At 38.8% G+C, this 19,928-nt stretch overlaps 1 protein-coding gene across 1 annotated transcript; it reads right to left on the bottom strand.

Moving 5' to 3' along the window:
• Window positions 1-190: 190 nt before the first annotated feature.
• On the bottom strand, window positions 191-16,574 carry SLC40A1 (solute carrier family 40 member 1). Its single transcript, XM_032114198.1, has 8 exons — window positions 16,535-16,574; window positions 16,245-16,312; window positions 11,933-12,092; window positions 10,978-11,093; window positions 10,534-10,660; window positions 7,201-7,443; window positions 4,647-5,306; window positions 191-3,526 (listed from the first exon to the last, which is right to left on the bottom strand). The coding sequence occupies exons 1-8, from the start codon at window positions 16,572-16,574 to the stop codon at window positions 3,207-3,209; spliced, it is 1,734 nt and encodes a 577-aa protein (XP_031970089.1). The 3' UTR covers window positions 191-3,206.
• Between the last annotated feature and the right edge of the window lie 3,354 nt (window positions 16,575-19,928).

Genomic DNA, 19,928 nt, shown 5'->3' on the forward strand with positions numbered 1-19,928 from the left:
AAGCAATTCACCAAAGAGTTACAGGGTCATTGAAAGATCTTGACTACATTTGTCGTTTGTGTCCTCCTTAATGCTATTTCTTTGTGCTTCATGGCTGTTCCAACCCATCTTACAAAACAAGTTTTCTGCTCAGAATCCATGCTAAGTGTAACATACCAAGATACCCACAAACTGAAAAATACAGGACAAATAAGTTTTTATGCAAATTTATTAATTAGCTTTAACAATAGTAATACATAAATCAATACTATGTCCAGCATAAGGTTGTATAATAAAATATTCTGGTAAGAGTGATTTCTAGTGCGTACATTTTTAAGGGCAGTTTTCATCCAATTTGGACATTTAAAAAAAAAAAATAAATAAATACAAGGCCAAAAATGCTTACTTAATGAAAGCCCTGCTAAGTAAGACTTCAGGCTCCACACTGCTTCAAAGCACTACTGAGGACAGGTGTCTGCACACATCTTGGACTCACACACAAATGGGCTGTGCTCAAGCAGCATACATTTTTTGATGTTCAACACAGACCAATATACACAAGTTTTCCAATTTAAACCTCCTTATTCCTCTTAAAAGTAGCATTCACTTTTCTATTTTAGGATTGTCTTGCCTTCCAGCTGTGATGTGCACATATGAATCCTAACCACATCATGTTTACAAAATACAAAGCTCCAGTCCTCTCCCAATAGTACTGCACTATCTAGTGGAACTATTTATGAAACAAATTGCTACTCAAATTAAACAAGACTAAATTGTTCTTGAAGAAAGAAAAAAAAAGCCTTTGGGAACAGGCAGGAACATGGCATGCTCCCAGCTCTATTTGTCATTTTTTGGAGCTCTCTAGACTTCAGGAATACATCCTCTCTGGGATGTCTGGTGCTTAGTGCTACAGCATTAAATTTTAGGCACCCTGGGTTCTGTGCACTGTAGACAGTGCAAAAAAAAAAAAGCTGCATTTTCAGCATTGTTTCCCTGATGGCCAGTGAGTCCAAGACATACAGTGGCATTCAGATGTTTTTCAAAGTGCAGTATAGAGGCATTCACTGACATCTGGACTGCCTTTATTTACATTTAACAATATTAAAATCTGGTCCCAATTTAGATTAGATACACATGAAAAAATATATTTGGCAAATCAGAGCTATTTTATTTACTAGTGTACTTATCATATACCACATAAGGCTATCCTTTGGACATGTTTACTCTACAAATCTACATAAGCTTGTTTTATTTGTCTTCTGACAAATTCTGCTGATGCCAAAATTCCCTTTTCCTTAAGTTACACTCGGGACTGAGTCACAAATTTTAAACCTACTCTAAATTACATCTTTTTCTTTATTATATCTAAACAAAATCCAAATGATTGGTCAAACTATAAACACTTATAAACCTAGTGAAAACATCCCTGAGAAGCTTTCAGCAACATAGAGTAATTATTAGGTTTGGTCCATTAGAGGAGAAAAGTCATTACATCCAGTTATTGAAAGCTATGGGCTCCAAGTCCATTGGTTGTACATTGGAATACCATTCATTCCATTTCACACCTCTTACAAAACATTGTATCTGAGACAAAAGCCACTAGAGGTTCTTTACATTCTTTGATAGATAATGTAATTGTTACAAAAGTTGTGATGACTTTTGTAGTCAGGCCTAGATTCAGCCCTGGTGTCATGCCTTTAGTTTCAATGGAGTTCACACACATTCCAGGGTTGAAGTCTGGCAACATATATGACTGTGAAGGACGGTACCTAAAATTAAAAAAACCCCTTAAAAGTTACAGAGGATACTTTCCACAAGTTGCTAACATTATGTTTTCACATACTACTTATTTTGCAAACAAACGTTTTACCAATATTTAAATTTAGAAGTCAGACTGCCAAGCCATAGGAAAACTCAGAACACCACCAGGTTCAACTCTACAGAGAAAGCAAAGTGCGTATTTTCCACAAAAGTGCACATAGGGTTAATGACTATGGAAGTACTGTGTTAGTATGCATGCAGGGTAATAAAAAAACAAAACAAAACAAAAAAAAAAAAAGCAAGAACTTATTAAACAGAGGGACATATTTTCATTGCTCTGAAGTTGCTTTAGAAGGCCTCTCAGTCCACCATCTCATTGGTTTAGCAGTATTTTAGAACAAAGTCAAAATTCACATACACATCAGATAAATGCAAGTAATCCACCTTTTGAATGAAATATTAACTATTTTCAAATGCAATTGTTTTCAGAAACCCTGTTAAAGCCCGATATATTGGAAAATCAACTTAAGCTGCTTGTACTCTGAGGCAAAAACTAAGTTAGCACTAGAATTTATCTTTCTGTACCAGTACTCCTGACCTTAGCACTTTCTGTTACATCAAACCCGAGCAAACCTGCCATTTGCAATTAAAAAGCTGTGCTTTGTAATATTACATCAATAGCTTCTGCTAAATGAGGCTGTTTCACTCGATGAAGTGCAACAAAAGTGTAATACAATATCTTGTACCTAACACTTGTCTAATTTGTAAGGAAACATGCAAAAAACCTGCAAAGGTGTTTCCATAAAGTTAAACCAAAACATAAAATACTATAAAGGTTTTGGGAAAAAAAAAAAAAAAAAAAAAAAATCAAGTCCATTTGAAGAATCCAAGAAGAATCATAGAATATTGTGAGTTACAAGGAACCAAGCCACAAGGACCATTGAAGTCTAATGTTTACAGAGGATGTTTACACCAATTTAAGAAGATAGGTGAGCAGAACTGTTCATGGTAAAAGAATATTGGAGAAAAACTCCAACCAACCAAACACTGTAAAAAAAGTTATTCTAAAGAAACTAAGAAAAAGAACAAACCCTCATTTTACACAATGCACACAAGAATTATTCAGAATTCATAAGTTAAGTGGGTATGTATGACCACTTAACAGTATCACTGTGGGGGTCAGCAATGGAACTTGAACAGTATTTTTGTGATCAAACACCAGACATATGACTTGTGGGGAACCTTTGATACAGCAGCTGTCAAGATCCAACCAGGCTGTCCTCTGCCAAACATGAAACATTTACAGAGTCACTGTAATAGGAATTTTCCCTCTTGGGACAGCTTCCCCAGACAGCTAAGTTACACATTGAACTCTAGAGAAACACCTCAGGCAGGTTCATAAAAGGAAGTATATCTGCTTAACCATGATATTTGTGAAGCAAAGTTAGTAAGAGAAGTGGATCCTTTCAGACAGTAGATGTATTACCAGGTGGTGAACTGTCAGGGGCTGCTTTGGGATCAGGAGTGTGACAAACAAAAAGTTGTTTTCCCAAGCTTTTCTGGGCAAATCTGAAGTACATTATGTGGCCCATTGCAACAAAAGACACAGAAATTAGCACCAATAAGCCAAAAGCTTCAGGGTTTGGGGCCAAGATGACCATGATGAAGTGCAGCAAGTCAAGAAGATAATTCATGGAGTTTTGGACACCATTTATGATGCCTCTTTCAGATTCTATGACGTTTTCTTGGAGTAACTGTGTGACAGTCAAATCAAAGGACCAAAGGCCTATGGAGAGAAAAAACAGTTATCCATACAGCTGGGCTTCTCATGGCAAACTCATCACTGGCACAATTAAATTCATCCTTCCAAGAATTCACTTCTGCCAAAAATACACAGGCTAAGATATCCTCTTGTTAACTAGAACTGGTTTCATGCTCACAGTCAAGAGCAATTTACTTTCCTTTTACAAAAATTTCCTGAAATAATACATACAACTTTACACATTAACTTGCCTGTCACATCCTGTTTCACCATGACTATCAAGCCAATGTTTTACTCATCCTTTCCTTGCTTAAATAGCTGGCTTACAGCTATTTACAGTGTATTCATGCTAGCTGCAATCACTAAGGCTCTGGACAAAATGTTTTGCAAAAAAATCAAGCCTCTTTTAAACTATGCAGAATACTCAATAATTTTAAATGATTGACACTAGCTTCCATACTGGTTTAGTCTGTGATTCAGCTTTAGAAGCTTATCTTGCAAACAATCTTAATACATATGAATCAAGTATTTTATTCCTTCAGAATTCAGCAAAAACTAACTGCAGAAACTGAGTATAAAGATTCTACAGATAACCACTATGGTTCATTACATTTATATATTTGACTGCCTATTCTGTTGACAGATACTAACACTATGCTAACCAGCAATTCCTCAAAAAATTAGGCTGTCATCCAAATCAAAGCTTCCCTTCTGAAGTCCAAGATTAGACAATTTTAATACGTGGATTAATTTAGTAAAGTGTGAAATTTAAAGGTTTTCATAGCAGATGTGTTTAGCTCTGTTTCCTAGTAACAAGTGGTTTCATTTGGTTGTGAACAAAAATCATTTAGAGATGAGCTTTCCAAAAAAATACGTTACAATCATCTCCAAATGTGGTAAATTTTCTCCTACTAGTGACATACAATATACATGGAATTAGTACTGCAGTCTTCACCCTGGTGATACTATTGCAGGATCATTTCCTTTTTATGTAAAGCATAATCAACTAGCCCCAGAAACATGATGTAACACTTCAATTATAGCCTCTAATTCTAAAATCAATTGTATTTAGTTGACAGGCACTATAATTTTTAGAATTAAAAGCAGATAATAAACCAAATTGTAATAGAGACATAGTACTTACCAACTCTAGCAGCAATGACTCCTGTAAACAGGAGACTAACAGAGATTAAAGGCACAGACTCAGGACTCATCTCTGGGTCACTGTTAGCAGGAGCAATAGACCCATTTAACAAGTTGGGCATTCCAGTTGCAAAAATCATTTCAGGTTCTGGAGATGCTATAGTAGGCAATGGTTCATTTTCAAACAGCCTGGCATTGATGTCAGCAAACGGGGAAACAGTCAAATCCATAGGACTTCCAGGCATAAATACAGAGATGGCACATAAGATCAAACAAGCAAACTGAGCAACTCCAGAAATAAGGCCCGTACGAATGAGGCCACATTTGCGCCGAAGCCAAGTGAAAGCTACTGTTCCCATGATTCCAGTGACTGCTGAGGCACCCATGAGGAGGCTTAGCACAGAGCCACTCAGCCCCTGAGTGTATGCATAGCCTGTAGTGATACAATCAAATCCCAGAACAGTCATATAGAGAAATGCAAGGCCCATGCCTGCAAGGAACACTGGCTGGTTGTAGTACGCAACCCATCCATCCCGGAACGTTATGAAAGGTTCAGCAATCCGGGTAGCACAGCCGACTTCCTTCTCCTGCTGGGGCTCAAAGCCAGTTACATCTTTCTCAATAATTAACTGCACTCCTTCAGTGGGTTTCATGTCACTCTCTGCAAACAGAAATGGAGCTGTCAGATACACTCCTGCCTGCAAAGCGCACAGTGTAAAGTGACAGACAATTGTTTACACTAGGTTTGCTACTGCAGAAGTGCATCAGTCAAACTCCACTACCAAGCTTTCTCTTAATTACCTAAATTAAATCATTTAAAGCATTCTTAAATCCTACCTAGGGAGTAAGATCAAGTAAATTTTGTCCCTATCAATTTATTTAATTAAACAGTGATAGGAGAAAGCATTGCCTGCTTCTAGACTTGTGACTGAATGCTCCAGTTCCATAGGGAAATCATTTGCCTAATGATTGCGAATGTCACACAGCTTTGTATGCTTAAAAGCACTGACTGAAAAAAGAAGGGAATACTTAAACATCTGTCAGTATCTCATGTCATGGCAGAAGAACCAAGGCTGAAGCCTGTCCAGAGCCAAAAGCTTTCAAAGCTTGACTTAAAAAAAAAACAAAAAAAAAACCAAACCCCAAAATCTCAGACTATGCATTTCTACAATTCCATTCTCACTGTAATAAAGGAAAAAGGCACTTCCACTGGTCCCAAACAAAAATCCAAAAACTCACAGCAGTATTTACACTAGTAAGGAGGATAGAAATTCTACAAATGTCTAAATGCCTGAGCAGTGTTTTTACACTGTTAAGTTCAAAACTACTCACATACAGCAAATGAGACACATGAAGTACTTCAGCAACTTTAAAAACACAAGTCTTCTAATGAAATCAGAATACTGCAACAGCAAAGATGAAGTGTTTCCTACTTATTGACATTTGCTAAATGCTTCATTCTCCAGAAGTATATAAGAGCCTGTTCCAAAGCTATGGAGCCTTCTACACTCTCTTGTTCTCTAATACTAGAGTGCCATCAGCCTGGTCCAACAGCTTACTGGACCAGCTATTACCACCGTGGATCTGATGGGTGGGAAGATAGATCTCTTCAGTACTTTTAATAGCAGCTTTCTAACTCACAATATATTGAGACAAGATTGTTAGCTAGTATTTAAACGAAACCCAGGAATTCTTTGTATTTCAAAAAAAACCCCAAAAAAACAACAACAAAAACCCAAACAAAAACCCACAGCCTGTTGTAGCTGGGAGCCCGTAACATGAGCTTTCAATAGTATTCATATACTGCTACCTTAAAAATGGGGAAACACTTAAGTTTAGTATTTCAGCATCTGACATTTCCAATACTTCACAATAATAAGTCTGTTTCTGAAACAATTTTAATTTCTGGTATTAAGACTACCTAAAGTAGTGTTAGTATCAATTTCTTATTGATATAGTAATAGTAATCTTATAGTAATAGCCACAGTCATCTACACTGCATATCCCACTTGTACTACTTGACCAAGGAAGCAGAACTGAAGGCCAAAAGAGTTTCTTTTTTTTCTCCATCGTTCCCTGGCGCATGTAAAAATCATTCAATCATGTCAGAATAGAAATACGACCATCTATTCTGCAACCTCCCAAAAGCCTGTTAGTACTATGTGTAAGCAGAGATCAGTTAGCAAGGAACAGTCTTACAGAGGCCGTAGACACTACAGAGCCAAGGATCTGGTCCAGCTCCTTAGCTATAGTACAGATGGATAGGAACATTCTTTATGATCAGCCTGAAGTTACAGAACAGACTGTAACTCTAAGGGATTAATGAAGAGGAGAGAATTAATTCTTCGGCTAAATTTTATTCCTCAAAAAGCTGAGTATTGTTACTTAGATTAGAGTCTCTGGTATCTATACCCCAAACATGAAATCTCCAAGCTACGAGTAGAAAGATATATAACCTCAAAGCAGTGCCTGTGGAAATCAAAAGTCAACACTTGGCTTGACTGATGCAATGAATATACAGTGAATTTGAATAGTTACTTCTGTGTTTTCAGTACCTTTCTTTACATTCAGCTGTTTCAGTTCTGATGCTTCAACTTTTGCAGATTTGTGAGCCAGAGTAGGGGTTTTCTGATAAACCTTCCAGAGCAGCAGATATTCCACACACATCGACATCAGGTTCCAGCCAGAAATGAATCCACAGCCAATCATCGGGGAGCCAAATGTCATTATCTGACCAACAGCCATTGGGGCCAAGATATTGGTCAGCTGATCAATTCTTCTTATTGTGGCATTCATATCTGTCAGAAATTATTTGATGATATGAAATGATTGGTGAACACTTACAGTGAAATATTCACTAACATAATTGTGAATTGCACATGTATAAAGGTAAAGCTACAAGTCTTGCTCCACCTGTAAGTGATTTCAGCAGGAGTAACCAGAGGCACCTACAGACTCTTTCAATGTTTAAGTTCTCTGCAAGCAACCAAGGTGTTTGTAAGCCAAATCCCTGCTGCTGTTAGTTTCGCCTGTGTGAGGTCTTTCAGGTTTAGCATGCTGGGTTTACAGTGGCAGCATAGTCCTGTTCATCATGAGATCAGGTAGAACTGTTCATCATGATATCATTCAGATCACTTTTACACAGCACTGATACTGTGGACTCCTAGCTCTATCCCTGTAACACTCAAACCTAGCATGCACAACTCCAGGAATCTCATAAGGTGGAATTGTTTCTTGTGAAGATAGTAATCTATCTCCCAACACTGGAACACATATTTCTGAGTCTCCTCTATTTAATTCTAATAGCTGGTGGCCACAGTACCACCATGATGGCAGGAGAATTTTGAAATGGCTTTACATTTCCTTGTTAAGTCACACTGGTTGATGGCAGCTGTAGGCGTCCTTAGATCTTACTGAGCAAAGTCCTCACTCCTTTCTGGTCCTTTGATGTTTACAGTCAAAACAAGCAGCTCATTCTCAGCACAAATTCATCTTTCATTTGCTGCTAGGGAATGCCTCACCCAGCTCGATCTTATCTACTTTACTGTCATTAAACTATCTGGGTTCCTGTAAGTTTCCAATTAATAGTGCCATTCTTCCACTCCTAAAAGTTGCTAGACACTCAGTGGTTTCACATGTGAAAGGGTTTCACCCTTTTAGAGTCCTACTATAAAATTAGAGCTTTTGAAGGGCAAGTGAAACTCTACATGAGTATGAAGCTGCTTTATTGAATCTTTAGAGAATTACTCCTTGCCATTCAAAGAAGCATTCAGGTTACTCTATTTAAAATTCAAAGTCAACTCAATGTTAACCTTCAGTCAAATAGTTAAGTTAGATACTTGCATAATATTTGGCTTTAAAAATTCCAAGAACTAACCTTTGTTTTTTGAGTTATTTGAGGAAGCTAATAATTCCACTCGGAAAAGGTACAAAGAGTGAATAGGAAAACTATCAAGGTCAACAAAGTAGAGTTAAGGTAACTTTTTTATTTCCCTGTTCCACTAACCTGCATAGCTAAGACGTCTCTGAGGAAAGGTAACAGCGCAGAGGTGGACAACAGTATCTTCTGCAAAGTCAGTGTCAGCACTTAATTTTTTTTTTTTTTTTTAAGGTTAGGAATTCCAACAGCATCCAAGTTACACCATGATTAAACAGAAAACAAGCCTATTCAGCCTGAAAGGAATGCTTTAGATAAATCTGTTCAACTAAGGTGCTTAATTCAGTGGTTGTTTTCATTCTTCAATCAAGTCGCATGAGAACTTACAGTAACCTCTTGCCTGATTTCTCAGTACAAAAATGTAAGTGGTCATACAATTGTGCCTGAGCTCATGAAGCAGTAAAGAGGCAGGATTGACTCCCAGGCAGCAGCTCTCTGCAGGTGTGATCTGTACTTTATCTCATGTGTAGTATATGGGACAGGGATGGGGGAGATGATTTGCTGAATAAGATCTGACACAAGTTTTAATAGTTCTCATTAACCTAAGACTTTTACAGATAGCTGCTATTTTTGTACCTGTGATTCACATGCATGAAGAAAGTTCACCTGTAGTGCTGCTCTACAGAAGGCATGACCTAGAAAGGCACTGCAAGGTCAAAATAAAAGACTAGGGAGTATAACCTGTAGACTGGGAAATAAAAGTATGACACTTTTAATGCATCTAAGAATTAGCCTTTCCTGGATGAGATGGGTAAATAATACTCCTTCAGTGGAGATAAACCTCAAGTAAAAATCTGGAATACAGGGCTCAGATTTCTAAAAGGACTCTGAACTTTATGGGCAATTTAGGCAGCTTTATAGAAAATTTAGAGTCCAGAAGCTGAAATGCTGTCTAAGCCTGAAGGTATCTAAAGTATGTCAGACTTAAACTTTAGTTCCAGAGTTAGTGACCTATAGAGTTCTTCATATTGTTAAACTGCTCTGTGCCTTGTTTGCAGTTCAGTATCAGTTCCTCAATCTGAGGAGGCTTAAGTCCCCTTATGGGATTGATTCAGAGCCCATATAGCCTGACCAAATTAATCACAAAAAAAATGCTGCTTCCCACACTATCTATCTGTTACAATCAGAGCAGCAAGACAGCCAAAGATCTGTTGTACACCCTTTTATGTAATTTGCTTTGTGTATCGTTGGTGAGATTCCCAATATCTCACATCCAAGTAGCATCACGACTACCAAACAGCAATAGAATATGAATGGGAATGAATTCTCTCTCCTAGTAGTATCAATGTCACCGTGCAAGTGCAAGGCACAGGGGGAAAAGATTATTTAGTCTATAGTCTATGCTCAAAAGCATCAGATGTGAAAGGAAAGCAGAGCTTCTGATTCCAGCTGAAGGAAAGTGTTCACAGCTCTGAGTTAGACATTGAATGCTAGAGAAATGCAAGGTTTCAAATGTGCCTGCATGCACAGTATTATCTACTGGCAATTTCCTAATACACCTACTTAACTGTTCTGGACTTCATTCTCATGCATCTCTTTCTTTGATCCCTATGAGAGGAGCCCAGTTACACAAGAGTTCTCTGTTTCGTTCCAGGGACCTAAAAATAAAGTATTGCAACACTTGGCTTGTTCAGCAAGACTAGTTTTCCTAACAGAGTTGCAGCAGGACTAAGAGGAGGGCAAAACAAGTTTGGGGATGCCTAACTGAATTGTAACCACAACAGTAATTTGTGATCTCAGTAGCTGTAGTCCATAGTAAGGAAGAGCAAAATAAAGGCTGCCCTTTTACCTGATGTATTCTCATAATATCTGGAATTCAAAGATGTACTGATTTCTGTAAAACTCTAGTCTTAAAAAAAAAAAAAAAAAAAAAAAAAAAAAAAAAAAAAAAAAAAAAAATCAATCTTGGAACGTAAGACATGCAAGGTATTATAAAGGCAACATATTTCACCTGCCAGTTTGCTTCTGTCTTCCCCTGCAACCACAACAATCCAGTCCCTCTGAATTGTGATCGCTGTGGCAGTGCTGGCCAAATTGGCAATATTTGCTATTGTGATAACCAGGATATAGCACAATGTCTAGAGAGATGAGGGGAAAGAGTTACAAGGTGAGAAAACTGATGGAGATCTCCACTTTGTACACAAACAGAAAAGACTTTTGTATTTGATTCCATACATTTTAGCATTATTCTTCAGACAAAACAAGATCAAGTCTACAATTCCTGGCAGAAAACAATCTTCATCTCTGTTTACCTAAGCAGTGCAGTTTCATTTGCCAGTTTTAGCTCCCAGAAAAGCCTATACAGATTAGGGAAAAGATAAAAATTCATCCATTTCCCATGCTCCCCAAAGTTTCTTTGTAAATTAATTTCTTATCAACAAGTTCAAGCACTCACAAGAAGCCATCCGTGGTATAATGTCAAGAGCTGTGTCTTAAACGAGAAGATAATCATCAGGATAATCCCACACAGGATGACAGATGAATTCTGCACAACCAAGGATGTCTGGGCCACTGTTAAAACCAAACAGAGAGCAACAGTTATGAACATAAGAATGAGCTAATTACAGCCTTAAGGCAGATATAATTAAGGAACATGCACATATTTTTTAAATAACTTTGTTTTCCTAGTCTCCCCCAAAATATAAGTGGCAAAAGTATACTTCATAGTAGATTCTGAATCTTCCATTGTCTTAGAGAAACAAACTAATGTCTAATGTAACTTCATAGCTCTTGATTTACAGTCCAGGTAGGTCTTCTCTCAATCTAAGTCCCTGTTTAAATGCTGGCAGTATGTTTCAAGTAGTGAAAACCTAGCTCAAGCCTCTAAAATTCATCTTCAACCTACCATGGATGGGATACCATTCTGAAAATTTTTGGGAAGTAAAAATTCATTTGAAGAACTTGATCCCATTTTATTTATAAAACAGACTAGAGCATATATAGTTACAATATGCATAACACAAATGCAGTGTGTTTACACTTAAGTGAAAAATGTTTGTATCCAGACAGAAGATAACAAATAATACAAGTGTATGTTAGTGTTATAATGCAAGAAGAACTTGGTCTGTAGTCCTAAAGTTACGTATTTTTTACCTTTTGTGTTTCCACACATCTCTACACATGATGGGTTTAGGCTGAGTAATAGCATATTGTGACTTAAAACTGTTTTCCTCCTGTCTTTGAGAGTATCTTTGTATAACCATCACCACTCTGAAACCACTCTGCCTTTCTTAAAGGAGATGAGCAAGCCCCATTCTCGTATCTGATGAGAAATTCAATCTGTCAGCTTCACCTTTTTAACATGAATTCGATCCATCTGTAAAGTAAATAACCTGCTCTAGGCATCTAACCTTTGAGCCTGGAGTTCTTGTCCACCCAGTCTCCAATAAGGGCTCCCAGGAGAAGAACTGATCCAGCCACAACCAGGCCATAGACCGCAGTCAGGAGTAAGCTGTTTCCATAAAGTTCAACCAGGAATACAGACACGGCAAAATGCCACATACGATCTCCCTTTAAGAATAAGAGAACATACACAACATTACTGGTTTCACTTTTAGAAGCACACAAGTTCACTATTTTACTAAAGCCCCGTCAAAAGTCTGTACTAAAATAAAGGTTTGTTACACATACAGAGGTGATGTGGGTTTCTTTTGTGGTTGTTGGTTTTTTGATTGCTACATCCTGTCACCATGGATTTTATCCCAGTATCACTAAGATCATCTATCCTAATCAAGTGGATCATTACAGTAATACCACAAATCCAAAAATCCCAGATATTTTCTATTATTATATTACTGGGCAAAGTCTGTCACCGACCACATCAAAAAAACCTCAAAAAGCTTATACAAGTTCTCCACAGATCAAATATTAATAACAGATTTACCAATCACTATTTAAATAACTTTTCAAGACAGAAGTTTGCTCTTAGATGATCAAAGCTTAAGTCCTGCTTTATAACACAAGAGTGAGTCAAGTGAAAACAAGTCATCATACAATTCAGGATAGATATGGGTAAATGTTAACTGAAGTTTCTGAAATCAATGGACTTCAGCTGTTTTTAGTGTTAACCACTAGCATATTACTCAGAGCTCATTTAACCTATCGTAAACTCACTGCTAGTTCAGCCCATTTAGCCTATTGCCCATTTAACCTAGTATTTAGAATACAACATGTTCATGTTCTGATACCACTTGCTACAGGTACAAGAAGGAAGCCTCAACTGTTAAACACATCCAAGTGAAGTAATTTTCATACTACTCAAAACATTTTTAGGTTTGCTAATAAATACATGGAGGTTTTTGTTGTCACATCTCACTTTACTTTTAAACATATTGCAAGCAATGCATGGCAGAAAATGCTTTATTGTAATCAGTAACAAAGCACATGAATAGAAATCATTTATACCATTCTGGGGCACACAGGTTGTTTAATAAGGGTCCCTAACATTAGTCTTCTACAAACCAAACATGAAACTGTTTTCTTCTGCTGATTTATCTTAAATAAACAACTGCTATGTGATACAGCAAAGAGTACAAATTTCTAAGGACCTCAAATAGTCAGAAGGGCTGGGGGAGGTGTAACATAAAAGTACTTTTAAAAATCAAAGCCTGCCATATCTAACTTATCATGTAACACAGCAGTCAAGAGATACACAAAAAAGCATACTATTTGAAGGGTGATTAGTCCTCAGCTTAGTACAGACATAAAAAGCATTTGCCTTTTAATGTTATTTGACTTCACTGAAGGAGATTTCCGTAAGCATTGTAACATGTAAACTTTTGTACATATGTCCTTAACCACAGGCTGAAAAAAATTATATTCCAATCATGGAAAGAAAAATTTAATCCGTCCAAATAAAAACCATGGGGTATTTTGTATGCTTTTTAAACTAAATCCAGTGACAAATGCTACTATAAGCATGATCATCTTACATGTCTCCTCTCATATATTATAAACCATTTTTCACTCAAGAGACACCTAAGGTCTGCTGTAAATATGTTCCACTTACATTCCATGGTTAGTTAGTATAAATACATAGAACACATGCCAGCAATGAATCCACAGGCATATAGTTTCCCAAGTCCAGCTTTCACTTAAACTTAGTATGACCTGAGGTGGTATTTTATACAATTTCACTTAAAATATATGCAGGTGAATTAACCCAGATAACTGTTTATTAAGCTAGAAAAATGAGCCGAAAAAAAACCCTTTCATATTAAGTTTGGTTTTTTTATTTGTGCAGAGATGTTTCAGTTACTGGATTCTGACAAGATGAAAAAGGCATTTTTAAAAAAAATCTAAGCATGTTAAAGTCAGTGCCAGTCACTACTGTTAGAGTGAAAAACTGAATCTCACTTCAAACTCATGGAAATGTTCCTTTGACTCCAGAGACATCATGATTTTGCTGTACACTTCACTTTAGAGTCTGTGAACACTGTTAAACTTTATCCAACACATTTACCCAGAGTATTTTGTTCAGAGATAATTTTTGGGGTAACCACAGCTATTACAACCTGGAAGTATGATTTTCTTTCAAGAATTAAAAACCATGAAGAACAAGCAAAGATAAAGGAGAAGAACAGTATTAGTGAATTGCAGAGCTTTGTAGCAGGTATGCAATTTCAAGCTAAGATCTACTGAAATTTGAACAGCAAATATTGTCTTCAGAAACAGAAAGAACCTTGATTACATATCCCACCTTAAAATGTCTCAAATGTGGATATTTCAAAACTTTTTAATAGCTACAGCTGTTTAGCATCATTATCCTTTTAAAGACAGCTCCTCCCCTTCTGTAATTATAGTCACCTTTATAATCACCTTAAACTGAATGTATACAATCGCACATCAGAACTGAGCCGCAAGTTGAGGAATAGCCAGGCTACCACCTACTGACAGGCCTCCTGAGGCCTGAGGGGCACAGATAAGGCTGGGAAGTTGCAATCAACTGATCTCCTGGGAAGCATTAGGCATGACAGCCACAAGGTGAACCCAGTCCCATGCCGTTCTTTCCTTCTTGCTGAGGGATAGACAGCAACAGCGTAAGGTCTGAGACTCCAGTTCAGCATTGTTGTCCAGCCTATTAAGATCCCTGAGGCCAGGCACACATTCAAATACTTTACTAAGCAAGAGTCCAACAGAGTCTAGACTTTGTTCAAGTCTGAACATTTCTGGAGATGTGACGTGTTTAATCATTTACAGGTTCTCTTGGCATTTGGGAATGGCATAGTAACACAGAAACCTAATTAGATCTCCTAGTTACAGCAAAAGCCCACTTCTCTCAGGTTTTGTATTGTAGACAGAACCATTCTAAAACAAAGATGATCTATTACTTGGCGTTCTGAAGATTCAGGTATTTGTTTACTGTTCTGTTAGCAAAAGCCTTCACACTACAGGAACACCAAAGCTTAGGAGATACAAAAGGTGAAGTCCTGCACCCAGTTCTGTCAAAATAAGGTGGCGTAGAATAACTTCTGTTGTTTGAGCAGATTTGATAGAGGGTTTTTTGAGCCAAGATTTTCAGCACAAAACCCACCACGGCATGACCAGGAGTATCCATTAATATTGCTACACAGACATCTTGTAGTCAAACATTTGTTACTGTGTGCAACACTGTTTTCTAACTCTGCTTAGTCACCTTTACTGAGGGACAGAGCAATCCCACCGCGAAGCTGTGAAGCACTGCTCAGAGAGGACTAAGCAGGGTTGGCCAAATTGCCAGTGAGGCACTTTGTGGGCATGACTGACAAAAGTTGTTGCAGGCAACAACCCTGACCTCTAAAAAGCAGTGAGCCAAACAGCTCCTTCAATATTAACAACTGCCAAAATTGCACTTGTTTAAACAAACATTTGATACCACCCAAAGCCTTTTTCCACTAAGAGAAACATCAGTACGACCTTTCAGGTTAGTGAAAGCAAGAAGCTGCCAGTTAGGCATGCAGTGTTGTAACTGTAGATCAACCATTTGCTCAATACATACATCAAACCAGTCCAAATGCAGGACCAAAACACAAAACAAGGAAAATGGGGGGAAACGTTCCATTTATTTTTGAACCAAGCCATTGCATGAAGACTTAGGATTCTGTTATTGTTACACACATATTCCTAATTTTATTCTGTGAAACAGAACCGGATTGTCTATTTTTAGTGCATATTTTAAGGTAGCTGTTTTTTAGTATTCTTCAAGTGAGTAAAAGCTGGCATAGTAAGTTATACTAGCACAGAAGGAGGCAAACAATTTTACAGAGGACAACTCCTGATGCTTTCAACAAATTAGCTAGTGAGTAGCAGTAATGGGTCCATTGTAAACACTGAGCATATCCCATCACTAAGTATATGAGTCCTTTACATATATGCTGCAATGGGCTGTCTCTCATTCTGCTCCTCTATAAGGAGTTTTCACTGGTTCTGCAGTTATTTAAAAACATTAAAAGGTACAGAACCAGGCCCTCCAAAAATTGAGTCCTCCACTATGCGCAAAAACTAAACCTACTACAGTGTATCTTGTAAAGATTATGAAGACTTTTAACAGCAAGGTGGTGTAACAAGACCTCTAGACACTAGTGTGCTAGTTTGTGAAGATTCTTGGAAAATACCAATAAGGCTCAGGTAAATCATAGCCAGATTAATCAAATCCTACTTCTACCAGGCCAGTATTTTACTTACCCAAGTGGACAGTGCATGTCCAAGATAAAGAAGAAACTTTGCAGACGTAAAATAGGCAATCACAGATCCTAAATGAGAAATAAGAAACAGATGCTAAAGCAAATGCGGGCACATCTACCGCATTTCGGTACCGCAGGCACGGTTCGCTGCCGTGGACACCGTTCTGAGAGCGGAGGCACCACCGGGACACGATGCGATTTGGTGCTCCCCACCCGCGGGCAGCCCCGCCCGGTCACCCGCGCCCGCTCCGCGCCCAGGAACCGCTCTGGAGGCGGCCCGCCCGCACTGACCGCCGCGCCGCCGGCCCTCCGGCTCCGCTGCCCGCGCCATGCCGGCCCGCTCCGCCGCTGCCCGGTGCCGAGAGAAGTAGGGACGCGCGGCTTCGCTTCGTGTTGCCTTCCCCGACTTAGCTAGCACTGTAGCTGAAGTCGGAAAGCCTTGGCCTTATGCGCCGCGGGCGGCGGGGACGCTCCGCCGCGAAGGGGCCGAGCGCCGCACGACGCCCGGCTCGGTGCTCACGGCCGCCGAAAGCTGCGGGCTCGGAGCTGGCGGCGCACCGCCTTTTGTACGCGGCGGTGGCACCGCCCCCGCCCGGCCCTCCCCGAGGCGGCCCCGGCCCCGCCATCGCCAGCGCCCGGCAGAGCAGGAGGGGCGCTCCACGGGGCTCCGGGCAGGCAGCGCTAGATGTCGCAGCCTCGGCTCCCGGGCACCGCGGGTGGGGCCCCAGCAACCATGAGCCCGGCTTTCCATGCCTTGGGCCCCTTAGTCCTGCCTCTGGCTCGGCACTCTGCTGTTGCCTTTTTGTTTTCTGGCATTTTAAAAACGTGACGTTCTGGAATCTGCAGATTCAAGAAGCTGGGGTTGTAAGAGAAGCACCAAGTACCACAAGCCTTTGGTTAAAACATTGCCAAGGACAGCGCTCCCAAATCGGAGCTTCCATAGAAAAAAAAAAAAAAGCTAAACAAGGTACCAAAATTAAAGCTATTTAACTGAAATAGCATTTCTGTTCTAATGAAGATCGCACAGAATTGACTCAGTTGCTGCTGGCTCAGGCTCTCTGCTTCAGATGAAGCATCCCAGTTCCTACCACAAACACTTTTTTTGCACACTGTGTGACCTACTTTCTGGTATTGACCACCACGAAAAACTACATGTTTGTAGAACTTAAAAAACGTTAAAATGTACAATAAGCTAGATCTTTTTGCAGATACTATGAAAATACTTAAGAATTATCTGTCCTTTTGCAGTTGAAAATATAATGATTGTTCTCGGCTGCCAGAGCTGAGGTGATTTTATCATTGGGTAATACTGCAAAGTTCCCTCCTCTATGTGTAAAATTGCTTTTGTTTTGGGTTGTGGGTTTTTTGTTTGATTTTTTTGTTGTTGTTTGATTTTTTCCCCCAAGTATATAGGCCACCCCAGAAGCAAATGCCTGACATAACAGACCAATAACCTGTTCTGGTGTTGCCACTCCTGTGATCTTGTTCAAAGTATTCTTACATTAATTAGATGAGTTTCTATGCATGAATCATGGATTATCCTTTGCATAATGGAAACTATACCTTGGGAAAAAGTCATTCAGAAATAAAATTTCATATAAACATAGAAAGCCTAAAATTGCTATTTTAATGGGATTGGTTATCTCAGGTGAGTTTAGTGTTTCTTCTTACGGTATATTCCTTACAAATTTGCAGAAAATCTTTTCTCAGATTGGCAGCAAAAGCAGAGTAAATTTTCTTTATGATTTGTCTTATAAAGCCTTACTGCTTAAACTGTATTTTTCTTTACTAACAGCTGAAAAGATAATTACTTTTCCTAAACCTTAAAAATTTTAGTATTATAAGCCCGTGTTAAATAAAAACCCTACAGTGTACCAAAATTGATATTTAGTGGTTTTAAGTCTCTTAACTGTCAGGTCTTGCACATCTGCTGTCAAGGGCACTGTATTCCACAGGTAGACACGCAGATTAACTCGGGTCTAACCCCTGGCTGTTATTCGTATCTCAGCAGGAAGGGACCACAATCTCTAGGAGCTCTGTGTGACAGATGCCTGCCATGCTCCATTGCAGACTATCACATTTGACTCACATCTTTTCCACCCCTGTCCCTGGTGGCATTTGTGGCCGCTTTTATGGTTTGGTCACTGGACCAGATGGGGTCTGATCTGGTCTGTCAGGTATATAATGCATATGTACATATATGTAATACAGCAGCAGTTCATCCAGTAGCACCAGGAACACTTACCAGCACAGTACTGCTGGTTAGACTTTTTTCTGTTACTAGAGAACAATGTGGATGAATTAAGAGTTTAAATAATCATTTCTGATTGAGTGTTCGCTGAACTTTATACAAGTGCATGGGATTATATAGGTGAAATCGTGATCTCTGCTATTTTTTCTACTAGTAATGACTTGGGTTTTGGTGATACTTCAGCTATAACAAAAGGCAAAGAAAACATAGCAAACATCCTTTGAAATCCGAAAAGCAATGGTTGCTATATCTCTCTGCGATTTCTCGCATGGAAGAATGTGTGCTCTGTCCAGTATGATACAGAGTGAACCCAATGTGTGTCTGGAATGCTGCTGTATGGGATGTCAGGGGAGGCTGTATGGTGTGCACACAGTGAGGTTGGTCTGTCCATAGTGCACAATGTGTGATGCACATGACTGCATAGTGCAGATAAACTATGCAGTTTGTCCACTGCAGGTCACACATGTCCCAGACACACCAAAGTCACTGCACACAATGACACAGGGTACTTGCTGCCAGCAGATACCAGCCAGAATTTCTGATATCCAAAGGCATCTATGTTATATCCTTTTTTAACAATTTCCCTGCCAAATGTCCAGAGGTCTTAGACATATAGCTAAAAGGCCAGTTGATTTGTGAGGCATTTGTCTCCTTCCAAAAGCGGGGCAGTTGGCAGGTAGGGGAAATTCATATTTTTTTTTCTAAATTGCCACCACTTTGCTGATGATCTTTCCCCAAATGCTTATTAAAGTAAGTCTCAGCTCATGTTTTTTCCCCTCACAATACTGATGTCCAACGTAATACAGTAGCTTGAGCACTTTGATTTTTACGTCTAAGATGCTGCTAAAAAAGCCCCAATTATTCTTATAAATACTCCACGAAATCCAAATTTTATTAGATTGCTTTATGAAGCCCTTGTAAATATATTTTTAAAGATGCAGGTCTTTTTTCAGGTTGACTGGCTCACCAGAGTCTTTTCACCACAACATTCACAGATTTCTGATGTATTTAGGGAGGTGTTTAATAGCTGGAAGTTGTACGAGAGGAGTTACCAGTTTAACTTGGTACAGCCCCGACTCAGCAGTCTTGCAGCAATAATTTACACAATGGCACAGCACACCAGCCACAGATTTGAGACCGGGCCTGGCTAATGGTCACTGGCAGAACGGACATGGAGACAAAAAAGTGGGATGTGAATTAACAAGGCATATACTCACATTATAGTCTTCCTAGCTAAAGTTTTTTCAGTGGATAAATTCCATATGCTTTCTTAAAAATGTGTTACTAATATAATGTCTCTAGTTATTATTTGAGTGAAGAAATATAAATACTAAATTAGTTTATAGGTTAAGTTTATGATTAAAATATAAAAATAATTTCATTCAAAAGACATTCTTCAAAATATTTCTAATAAGACAGCTGTCTAGAACAAAA

Source organism: Corvus moneduloides, chromosome 7 (genome assembly GCF_009650955.1).
Source record: "Corvus moneduloides isolate bCorMon1 chromosome 7, bCorMon1.pri, whole genome shotgun sequence".
In the NCBI taxonomy this organism is placed as follows: Eukaryota; Metazoa; Chordata; class Aves; order Passeriformes; family Corvidae; genus Corvus; species Corvus moneduloides.